The sequence below is a fragment of the Apteryx rowi genome, unplaced genomic scaffold (assembly GCF_003343035.1).
Source record: "Apteryx rowi isolate R43461 unplaced genomic scaffold, aptRow1 scaffold_1312, whole genome shotgun sequence".
In the NCBI taxonomy this organism is placed as follows: domain Eukaryota; kingdom Metazoa; phylum Chordata; class Aves; order Apterygiformes; family Apterygidae; genus Apteryx; species Apteryx rowi.
This window is the reverse complement of record NW_020447545.1, coordinates 61,786-73,986: the sequence shown is the minus strand read 5'-3', so window position 1 is coordinate 73,986 and position 12,201 is coordinate 61,786. Positions and strand designations below refer to the sequence as shown.

Below are 12,201 nucleotides of genomic sequence, written 5' to 3'. Positions count from 1 at the left end.
GTATCTTCTGACCAAACTAAATGATATGTGCAAATCTAAATTGTCCATGGCAGTGGAAATCTAATACCCTCCAGGTATTTGCTGTATGAGGGAGGATGGGTGGAGTAGAGCTGAGACATCACAATAATGTTTTGCCATGTGCAACAGTGCACAGTAATTTCTTTTCACATTTAAATCCATCCTAAATAAATTTTTTGTCATTACATGTTCACCCCCTTCTTGATTTGGGGTTATTATTGTAGAAGTATGCTTGAGGCAGTAGAATGCTCCCTTTCATACCGTACTTCCTGTGTGCATGTCAAAAAGGAGTTTCTCTTCATAATACTTCTGTGACAAATTTATTGAGCCTCTGCTAGATTAGTCTCTATATGTTTGTTAAGAAGTAAGAAAGTGGTCAACAAAAGTGCATGAAGAGACTTACAGACTGTCAGTGATTTGTATGTTGATTGTTAATATGAAAACATAACATATAACTGATTATACTGAATTAATTTGTAATTTTGTCTTCTGTCCTAAACTTTCAGGCATTGAATCATCTCTGTAAGGGTTGGAATACAGTTTTCTGCATCTAGTGCTGAAGCTAACAGTACCACTACAACATAAGTATAATATGCTTAACTTTTTCAGCAATTTACACTTTTGAGCTGAAAAAATAACCTTTGTTTCTTTTAAATAGTTTGCTAGTATCCCAAAATGGGGTAAATGATCTCTAGTGTGGTTGAGGGTTTCAAATCTTTTTCAATTGTAACAGCTCTTTTTTGTGCTTAAAGGGAGAGAGGGGATTTCTGAGACACCTTTTAGGTGTGAGGAGAAAAATAGACCATCAGATTTTTATCTGATAGTGAATCTCTGGTCGTCTCCTCTGTGGTGCTCCAAGTGTATGTCTGTTTTTCAGTATTTTATGCTCCATGTGTAGCCAGATGCAGAAATCATAAATTCTGGCAAATTAGTGAAACTATAGTTCTCTCCTTTCTGCACTGTTCCAAGGGTTCACAGAAAAACCTTAACTCAGTTGGCATTACTGTGCAGATTCACAAGGCGATCACTTGCAGTTGCACCTGTATCACTGATTTTTTTTCCTTTGTATCAATTGGACATGAAAGCCCAGCTCAGAAACTCCTCACAGTAATTTCTGTATTTTGTGCCTTTTCTAATATAAATCTGAAGATCAGAAATACCTGTTATAGGTTACAGGTTTAGGCATGGAAACCCTTCAAAATCAATATGCTTTTTCTTAAGATGTTATTTCAGTAAACAGAAAATAGATTTTTGTTTGTACTGGCTCAATTATGTCATTGGATTTGTCAACTGAAATTTATTCATTTTTAACTTATCTACATCCACGAGCATAGGTGTTTTTTCTGGCAGAAATGTTTTATGAGTGGTAGATCAAAGATTTAAGTAAACATTTATATAGGCAGGTATTGATCACTTGGTATCAGTGACTCATTACTGTGAAAGCTAATGATTATTTTCTTTGGCAGCTGTTTATGTGCAGTAAATAACAGACTGGACAAGTGACATTTCAAAAGGGAGAGGTTTTTGTGTTTATGTTGTCAAGAGGAAGATGTAAACTCCTTGGACTGAAGGTCTGGGATGGCATGCAGACTTGCACTCTGTGGGAAAGGCTACATGCAGTTATTGATCGAGAAAGGTTTAATAGGCAAAACATATTCTTACTGATAAAATATCTTTGCTTGGTTAGTCCCTGGTGATAAAAAAAAATCACAGAGAGTGAAAAAGAATAAAATGGCTTCTTAAATTTTATATTTTAATTTATGATGATCAAAATTGACATTTCCGCTTTATTAGAAAATCAGTTTTTACTGAGGTGAAGCTGCATTGCATTTGAATGGTAGTTCAACTTCAGAAAAGATGCACTGAATCAACATTTAAAAATCTTTTTTAAAACAAATCTACTTTCTATGTGCTAATACGTAAGAGAAAAAGCTAGATCGCTAAATCTTGGATTGCAGTTTAACTAATTTACTTATTAAATAGAGAGTGTATCATCTGTATCTAGTAAATTCTTTCCCATAAAGCTTTGATGAAGTGTCCTTCAAGGTTTCAGAAACAGCAGATACCTTCTTAAACTTTTCATCTTTTAATATATTGAAAGCATGAGAAAACTTAATGAACCAGACGTTGAAGTGAACTATCTGAAGAAATGAACAGAAAATTCTCATGGTGCTTTCAGAAGAGTCGACTACTATTAAAAGGTTTTTAAGCACATGAGCAAATTTTGGCCCATGTCTTCATCGGATGACTTTCACCAGTTTAGTGCTTTGAGTTTCTTAAAAACTTCACTAGTAAACATTGCTTCAATATTTTCAAAATTTAATTTAAATTATTTTAATATCTGTAGTAAATTTATGCTGTAAGTCATTCAGCTTTCAAATTTATACTGAGCACGTCTTTTTAATTTAATTTAAAAAATCTGATTTAAGTAAAAAATTATACTAAAGTTTTTAATCTATCTTGAAAATAATAATACATTTATAAAATGCTGGTTTCTATTTTTTCATCTAGTCACTATATAAGTAAAGCCAAAACTGTTTAAAGGGTATTTTGTACCTTCTAACTTAGTGATACAAAACATTATTTTTATTAATATTCCCACAGAAAAAAAGAAGTAGTAGATTTGACATTTGATGATTTGACATGTTTCAACCCTTGTTGATTTCAGGGAGAATTAGATTGAGTCCTTTATAATCATGTGGTTTGGGTGTCAGCTCCAGAAGCTCAAAGGCTGCCTCCTTTGTGCTGGTGCTGTTTATATCTTCTCTTCAATCTCCTTGACCTCAGAGGAGACGACCTTGCCGTCAACCACCTCCTCAACAATTGTCTTGATCTTCTTAACTTTACTTAATTCTGTTAATAAAATTGAACAGTGAATTAATTAAATGCAATGTATATTCACAGAATGATGTCACTGGAGTCCTAGCAGCAATTCCAGCAGTTAGAAAATATAGAAAGGCATCATTTCGTTGCACAGTTACTGCGAAGCAAGGTTGGGGGGGATCCAGTTTCTGGTCCTTCTACTATTACCCATGATGATACATGGGACATCATGTTGAATAACTCTCCTATACCTCCTGACCGACCTCATAGCTTCAGTTTAGCACCAACTTAGTAGACCTAAAAACTAGAAATATTCTTACATTGAAAGGGATATTTTAAAATCAGATGCTTTATTTAGGAACCTGCTCTCCCTGTGTAGTCAATGGAAAGGAGCAGATACTTCTGAAGGCCTCCAGAGAGTAATTCAGTAATTCTCTGTTTTTCTTTTGGCTCGCTAAGGAGCCTAGGGTTTTAATTTGGGCACCTGAGTTATATACATAAAGCATGGTTTGTATAATCCCTGTAGGTTATCCAAACAGTTGATTGCTTTCTTGGCATAAGATTTCACTGGTTGAATATTTGCTGTGAAACTGTTATTTGTTTTATATCAGGCTATTTAATTCCATAACATTTCAAAAGGAAGCCATCAAAAATATGGAAGTTTATGTGACATACCTTTTTCAGCCTCTGCTGTAGCTATATCCACTTGGAAATGCCTGTGGAAATTATAAAAAATATATTATAAATATATTATAAATATATTATAAAAATATAAATATCTGGTGCTTAACACATTGAAGAAACATCTTTGTGTGTTTCCTGTATATTTAATCAAGACAGTTAACTTCATTTCATCAAGACATTTAGCCATGTGTTTAAATCAGTTTTCCCTGATAAAGTAAAATTTGTTAAGCATGATCCATAGGTGAAATTAATCTGCAGTCCAGTTTCTGCAATGTTAAGAGTTCAGCTCATGCAGATATGCCCAAACTAGGCCCCGAGCCACAATTGCTATACATGGAGGGGGAAGTATCACTCTCTGCTTGCCCTGTTCTATACTTTTGCGTAGTTGTCTGCTTTTTTTCACTACAGGATATGGGGTACTGGAACAGCTGAACCTTTGGTGACGGCTCACCTGACCCTCTTGCATTTTTAAGTAGCTTGGCCGCTAGTGACCCAGGTAGAGCAGCAGAGAATCCAGTGCGGGCTGCAGAATGTGCCGTAGACTGCAAGTGAAGGTCAATATGCTTGTGCTGAATGCCTTGCTCTAATGTCACTAGGTGCCTGCAGTGTCTAAACCAATTTAAAAAAATCTAGCCCTGCTTAGCCCAGGCCTGCAGAAGCTACAGTCATTACAGTTATGGAAAAGTCGATACAAAATTGCATCACTGATACCTGATGCATCATTTCTACCCTCTAGTTTTGCTTCTAACTTGTCAGCTTATGGGATGCCAACACCTGTCTAGCTACTTAGCTCAAAAAGAGTAACAGGACATAGCGGTGCAGAGGTCGATGGCTATAAACTCAACTGACTTCCACAGCAGCCTCTCAAATAGAGCCGGAACTGCAGCCTGCTCTGTATCTATGGTAGAGAACTGGGCAACAAACACACCTTTTTTTTCCCCAAAACCAGTTGCCAAATGGCAGATTTTACCACTTTCACCCTTAGTGAAAGTGTATGCATAGGGTAGTGCCACTCATGTTGTTTCGGACATTGAATAGTTCGAGATTGTAGCCTAAAAGACATCTTACAAAAGGAAAAGAGAACTGTTGTAATTATTATTTTGCTATTGCTATTTGTGAGAGAATTTTAAAAATTAGTTATTGTTTTAACATGAGGAAAATTAAACCACATATAGTAATGATTCTGTTTTAGAGTATTAAAGATTCTCAGTTTACATTTTCTGACATTCATTCTTACTGATGTTATCCAGACAGAGAATGCAGCTATATCAGTAGACTATCCCATGTCAGCAGTAACATACTTTAAAATGAAGAAGCATCTGTAACCCTTTTATTATGTTGGTTACAAGAGTAAGTCTTCATCTTTCTTTCTCCTCTCCTTTCTTGGGGTTACTATCAGATTTACTATAAACAGTATTTACAGTTTTGTCTGCTGTCAGATGAAACTGAACTGATAAGCAAAATGCATTTAATACTCAGTTCCTTACCCGCTGTCCTCTCCTTCCAGGAGGCGGCGGTACGTGGCAATCTCCATCTCCAAACGCGTCTTGATATCCAACAATATGCTGTACTCATTATTCTGACCTGCCATGTCAGCTCGGATTTGTCTCAGCTGAGCCTCTACATTGGCAGCTGCTTCCTGTATTTGAGCTAGTTGATAACTATAATGTGCTTCAGTTTCAGCCAGGGTATCTTCTAAAGACTTTTTCTATAGCCGATGAAAAGAACAGGAGATTTTAGGAGATGTATTATTCAAGAGGATACATTTTTATGTTAAAATTGCATTTAGACTGAAAAACCTCACAGTTTCTGTATTTATCTGTGTAATTTTCTGCTAAGCACATCCCTGATTTCAAGTACTGCTGATTATTTACCATGTTAAGGTGGGACTGTAATTCTAGCTCCAGGCCCTGAAAGGTCTGTCTCCGTTCTGTGATCTCTGTCTTTTGGTTTTGAAGCTGTTCAGTATTGATTGCTACTTCCTGGTTCAGTTCGTCTATCTGAAATACAAAAAATGGAAGGACTGTAACCCAGAACTAAACATGCTTGAGGATCTTGCTGATGTTTAAGTAACTGAGCATTACCTGTTTTTCAAATCGTTCTTTGGCTTCTTCACGGTTCTTTTCTGCCATTCCTTCATATTGCAATCTCATGTTTTCCATAATAGTTGCAAGATTGATACCTGGAGCAGCATCCACCTCTACATTAACTGAGCCACCCACCTGTTTGCGCAGTCGGTCAACTTCCTACAACAATGAGGATTGTATTAGCATCAGTTAAAGTGAACTTTTAATCCTGAATATTGGAAGGAAATTCAAAATCCACAGAAACAGAAGTAGTTCTTAATTCTTAAATAGCACCTCAGGATAAGATAACTTAATCACTTCGTAAATATTGTATATTGCATCTTACGTTAGAAATTTTTACTTATTTTGTAGCAAGAAATCTTATATCATAGATAAACATATTATAAAAAGATGATTTCCTCAGGGCCCGATCCATGAAATGACTATAGAAGTCATGGTTCCCATCTGTATGCTTTTGTGTTTAGTAACAACTCATAAAACACAAATTATTCTTAAGGAAAACCTTTACTCCTTAATTTTTGGAGCTGTTCAGCATTTGATGCCTAATAGCTGGGATGTAGCTTAGTGCCACGTAGAGTTATACTGCTTCTGGAAAATGTACAAATGCTTCAGTGAAGCACAGCGCAGTTTTAAGTAGGTGCACCAGCTTTTTTTAAATCTAGGTTGGCTATTTCTAATACAGAGCTTAAAGAACATTTTTTCTGCAGTGTGACAAGGAATTTACAAATATAGAGCTGATACTATGACTCTTAATTACTAAGGCTAGCAATCTCAAAGGGAAGCTTGGGTATATGCTGTAATTCTGATTGTGTTAACATTTAAGAGTCATCTTTAATGTAACATTTCTGTTTGTGTCTTTAACTTAAAAAGGGGCGATAAATAGTGGTTGTTGAACCTTCTTATCTTTGTAGGCCTTTGAAATTATAAATGTAATGCTAAGGGTGTGATTCAGTTTGAGCGTAGACTCCTAGCAGATACCTAGTGCAGTTATCTAACTTGCTGATATCTGCATGAGCCAGAGCTCCTGTTAAGCCCACTACAGACCAAAGAGCGCATAGCATTCACACAGATAGTATACAAATAGGCAACTAAATTTTGATGTGTTAATCTTGAGCTGAATCCCACCCTAAGTGTCATATTCTTTCAGATTAACCATGAAAATTTCATTATTCCTAGTGGGGCTGAATTTACGTATGCCATTGAAAAAATAATCGCTCTGTGATGGTGTTCTGCTGCTCTCACCTCCTCGTGGTTCTTCTTAAGAAAAACTAGTTCTTCATTCATACTTTCAATCTGTGACTCCAGATCAGATTTCGTCAAGGTCAAGTCATCACGGACTCGGAACAGTCCATTAATGTCATTCTGTACATTTTGCAAGAGCAAGTGTTCATTCTCAAACCTGTAAAATAAGGCTTGCTTTGTCACCATCAAAATGCAACTGGTTGAAGAAATGTTGGAATGAATAGCTACTGCTGCTTTAGTCCTCAAGTTTTTCTTTTACTAACTTTTGTATTAGCAAAGGTTTGCCTCAAAGTTTTGATTCTAATAGTTAACTTTCAAGACAAAGTACAAATTTAGCCTAAGTATAGCAAATGCATGTAGAATTTTTCGAGGGAATGGAGCAAATGACATTTGCACAGTGCGCCTATTCTGTGTTACTATTTAACTGTGTTTTGTAAAAGGGATTTTAGTTCATATATAAAATTTTTTTTTCTCCCTTGAAAAATGAAACTGGCTGTCTAGAAGCTTTCATGAATAACAAGAGCATAAAAGAGAATGTGTGGAATGATCATGGAACTTACTTCAGTCTAAAATCATCAGCAGCCAGTTTGGCATTGTCAATCTGCAGGACAAGCCTTGCGTTTTCCAGCTGGGCAACACCAATCTAAAAAAGAATGGTTAAAAGGGATGACGCATTGGTGGTAGAATTAGCAGACAAAGCTGATAGATTCTTAAAAGTTATAGAAGATAACATTGTTTTACATTTATAAACACTAAATTTCTACCAGCAACCAGATTTTTGCTATCTAAGGAATGATTGTACAGGTATATTATATTCTTCTGTGTGTTATGATACTGAGAGAAGCCATTCTAATTGAAAATTGGAAACAAAAGTTCTGAGGGAGGGGGAGAAGAGAACAAGAATCTTTGCACATAAATGTACACTTTGTCCTTTCTTGGAAACCTCATTAATACTGCATGTGGCCTTCATCATCTCACTTAACTTTACTGTCTGTTAGTCATCTAGATTTAAGCTAAATTCCCTTTAAAGTGCATGGAAAGAAATAGTCTTCTCCGAAACGTGAAGTATGCTGCCATAAGATAGGTTTCTAAAAGAGTCAAGATGATCTGCACTCTGGAAGACATGTGTTTTTAAGGGATCAGTAATAGAACTAGCGAAAAGTAAGAGGGGAAGGATTTTGGTAACTGGAAACATAATTTGAAAGACAAATCTGTCAGCTGGAATAACCTGCAAGCAGGTTATTTTTTATAGTGGTAATTTACTGTTTCAAGCAGTGATCTATTGCTTTTCTGGACATTTGGTAGTCTCCTATTCTGAACATTTGGAAAAATGGCCACTTTTTCCCATATAATGATAAATCGTGCACTGGAAAAGCAGAGCTGAAGCCTGTCTTACTGTAGGGTTTGTGTCTGCCCTAGAAAAAAAGCGAAAGGTACCGAAGAACATTAAGTAAAATTAAGCAACTGGTAAAAAGATAATGTACCCTTTTGAAAAAAATTGGGAAGGTGTACCTGAGATCTAGCTTGAGAACCACAGATGGAACTGTTGTATTAAATAAGGGATCTTATAATAGGAATAAATGTATCCTTCATTATACCATAGTTTTAGGAGCCATACATTCTTTGACATATTTGAGAAAGTTATTTTCTTGAAGGTATGAAAATAGACGTCTCTGAATTTTGGCTTTAAGCCAGATGGATTTATCATACATGGAGGACAAAGTCTAGTAGCTGATTTACTGTAAATAAAAGCCATACCTCATTTGATCACCATCATAGTCATAAAACTGCTTCCCCCCTAGTCTACCTTTTCAGATAAGATTATAAACCACGATTGCTTTCTGGATATTTGCAGTCAGAAATCTTTGAGAGATGTTTACACAAAGATATAATATGTTTATCTAACAATACGATCAATTTAAATTATTTGGGCAAATTAGAGGAAATTATACAGTGGAAGAGAGAGTTTTGGATTTGAATGTTCCTCACTCAATTTCTCCTCTCAGGCAGCCATCAAATGTATTACTTTTCAGGCTGCAAGGTAGAAATTCAGATTAGAATAACTACATATTATTATCTCCTCTCTCCTACCTGCCAAAAAGGTAAAGGTCTGAAAATCTGTTATGGAACCTCACAAATGTAAGACAATTTCTGGTCATAAATGAAGAGTGTTCTATAACTCACTCCATTATATCCAGGCAAATAAAATGCTGTAACTTGGGTCACCTTTGTAATAGACCATCTGGGATAAATTACAAAAGTAATTTCACTATTAATGCTAAATTCCTTCCTTCCTAACAATATAAATGATATTATTATTGACATTTGCATATGATATGAGGTGATTAACAATGAAATTGTATTTGTTTTTGACATCATAATAATTGAGACACAAATTATGAGAGATAGCAGCAGCACTTTCCAAACCTTTCATTTTTTTAGAGCCTTAGGTTTAGTCTACTTTGTCAAGCTGTTCTAAGAACCTGTAGAATAATTAAATGACTATGAAGACTTAGCTTATATTTTTCATTCTGCAAGGATACTGAGGAAAGAATTCAATTATATATTATATTCCTTTCAGGAATGCAGTTCACTTTACACTGGGGGCCAGGATGCACCAATGTTCCACCCCTAATGCTGCAGCTGTCCTACTTTGTAAGTTAATTTCCATGTTTCCACTTACTTAGACATTAAATAGGAAAAGATAATCTTTTCGAAAAAGCTCTTTGAAATCCACAGATACCAAATTATATTTTAATATTTAAAGAACCCTTAGTACTTTCGCTAATTAAGCTTGCCCAAAGCACATGTAATAGAAGAATTAATTCAGTTTCCAAGATTTTTCAGGTTTTAGATTACTCACATCTGTAGACATATATCTACTAATATAAATTATGTAAAATCAGTCACCATCTAATTTGTATCCAATCAAAGTAAAGTATTGTTCTTAACTGAGACAATTACAGTTTGAAAAGTAAATTTTATGCAAGTAGATTATTATCTTTCTCCCCAAATATTTGAAATACATATATTTATAGATGATTATATGATTTCTTACCTTATTTCGGAGCTCTTCAATTATTTTGAAGTATGGACTGTGGTCATGACTTATGTCTGAGGTGTTCTTCTCATAATACTCCCTGATCTGCTTTTCAATCTGGGAGTTTGCCCTTTCTAGAGAGCGCACCTTCTCCAGATATGAAGCCAAACGGTCATTTAGATTTTGCATAGTTGTTTTCTCATTGCCAGTAAGCAGTTCGTCATTACCAGTAAGATTAAGTTGGAAGTTATTGCTGAATTTTCCACCAAAGCCTTGTCTGTAGTTGGTGCTGGTAGATATGCGGGTACCATAGCCACCAGCTCCGCCATAGACGCTAGGTGCTTGAAATTGTTGGATGGCTGGTTTCCTGACAGTTAAACCAGTGACACTGGGTGTAGGAGGATAGAAACGGGGGGTTGAACCCCACTGAGAGCTTTGGCTAGAGAATGCCATTTGTGTTTTTCTTCTTTGTCTAAAAGGAAGTAGCTACGTCTCCACAAATTTAGGACAGCTAAAGTGAAGAGCAGCGTATGCTCTGTAAACCTTTGTACTGTATTTCAAGGAGGAAGCACAACGGCTATAAACCCCACCTCTGTTGACACCCAGTGTAATTGGTGTCAGCACAGATAACATGCAGGAAATTGCCCCCACAATCTGTGGGATGTAAGGGGTTTTTACTCTGTTCATCTGTGTTTGAGAAAAACTCCTCAGGTAGTTTGGCTTTCTTTGTGATTATTTTGAATAAAACATAAAACACAAATAAGCTATTGAATGATTTATAACAGTATACGTGCAGCTGTAGTTTGTGTGGTGCTTTTGAATGAACAAATAGATTCTTACACCCATGTGCAGTTTATGAAATTAAAATGAGAGTTGATTATATGTGACAGGGACTTAAAATATATGTATTTACAATCAAGTATATATTTCTGTTGATTAAGCAATACTCTGGGCCTCAGAATGGTCTAGAACAGTGTATAAATTATTAGAAAGATAATAACTACCATGTTAATTTTATAGTAAGCCCAAAATGCTATTCATACTGTAATCAGAAAGTGAACATTGTTGGGAACTTGCACTGAATATGCATTCACTTAGTATTAGAAGCCCTTGCATGTTGAACAAGCTTTCAGTGCAGTCGAAATTAAACAGAAATGGTATTGCTTTGGATAAAGTAGTAAGAAGAAGAATATTGGAGGTCCTCTTTCATTTACATTTGAGATGCTGAAGTCCATGGAGTGATCTGAGGTGTTGAGATCAAGCTTCCAGCATGACTCGCTTCTAGCACTGCTGTGTGGCTGAAATTAAAGCAACACCAGTAGTTGTTCATTAAATAATCCCATCTTACTTTATATACTCAGATGTAGTTATTGTTTGTGCAGGTGTGAACCTTATTTTGGTGACAGCGCTTAGATCCTACCTTGTCAATATTCTAGACAAAAATGCTATCAACTATATATGCATTGGTATTTGACATCTTGGAGATCACCTAGCCTCTACATTCGATAGCAGCTTTTCGGAGTGAGTGGAATCCTTGCAGAAGCCATCATCGTAAGCTGTCACACTCACAGGATTCAAGAAAATGAAAACTTGACTTTCCTGCAAACCTTCTCCCTCTCTGGGAACAGTCTGAAGAGTTGGAGTTTTCTGTACAAAAGTAGTTGCACTATGGGGCGTTCTGTCAGAAAGGAGATGGTATCTGCATTAACAGGAATTTGACTGCCTTTGTTAAGTGTATTAAAAAACCTAACAATCCTATTTCTAGTGGCACCGAGGTTCCTAAACTGAGGATGGCGTGTACTTTTGACAGTTTAAATAGAGAGAGAAAATGGATAGCAAAGGAAGAAGCTGATTGCTGAGGGGATCATTGGTGCTATTGGAAAGTGTGTAGCAGGTGTGCACTGGAACAGATGGTAGGTGTAGTTCCTTGGGGCATTGCACTTATAGTACTTCAGTGTATTGTTAATGCAGAGCTAGTCAGGTAGAACAATTAACACATATTGTTTGTACTGGTGGAAAACAGCTGCTCTGCATACTGATTTCAGACCTTGAGGCAGGGAAATTGATGAAATACTACACTTTGGGGCCTAAAACTGTGTCTTGGCGGTATCTTCAAACTGCTGAGAACCCCTAAGTCTGGAGCATTAGGAAACCAGTATTGGTAAGTTTTAAAAGTCACTGATGCTATCTAGCTTAGAATAAAGTTGCCTACAGATTATTCTAAATAGTACTGGGGCAAGGCAAATTGTTAAGCTGTCATGCTTAGCTATTCTGAACATGAGTCTTCCAGAGCAAATTGATCAGTGT

The 12,201-nt window shown here is 36.1% G+C and overlaps 1 protein-coding gene across 2 annotated transcripts; it reads right to left on the bottom strand.

Annotated features, from left to right (window-relative positions):
- Positions 1-2,773: 2,773 nt before the first annotated feature.
- On the bottom strand, positions 2,774-10,347 carry KRT20 (keratin 20). 2 transcript variants are annotated; one of them, XM_026056472.1, is made up of 9 exons: positions 9,913-10,347; positions 7,415-7,497; positions 6,855-7,011; positions 5,610-5,771; positions 5,400-5,525; positions 5,013-5,233; positions 3,517-3,557; positions 3,204-3,206; positions 2,774-2,871 (listed from the first exon to the last, which is right to left on the bottom strand). In XM_026056472.1, exons 1-9 carry the CDS (start codon positions 10,345-10,347, stop codon positions 2,774-2,776), a joined length of 1,326 nt encoding a protein of 441 aa, XP_025912257.1. The 2 variants fall into 2 exon arrangements, with proteins under 2 accessions (XP_025912257.1, XP_025912258.1); XM_026056473.1 differs by lacking the exon at positions 3,204-3,206.
- Positions 10,348-12,201: the final 1,854 nt, after the last annotated feature.

Excerpts from the sequence above, each read along its gene's own strand:
- KRT20 (XM_026056472.1), bottom strand. The coding sequence starts at position 10,347 with ATGGCATTCTCTAGCCAAAGCTCTCAGTGGGGTTCAACCCCCCGTTTC. Across the intron at positions 7,498-9,912 it reads TTGAAGAGCTCCGAAATAAG|ATTGGTGTTGCCCAGCTGGA; the intron begins GTAAGAAATCAT and ends ATTCTTTTTTAG. Across the intron at positions 3,558-5,012 it reads CTGGAAGGAGAGGACAGCGG|GCATTTCCAAGTGGATATAG; the intron begins GTAAGGAACTGA and ends TAATTTCCACAG.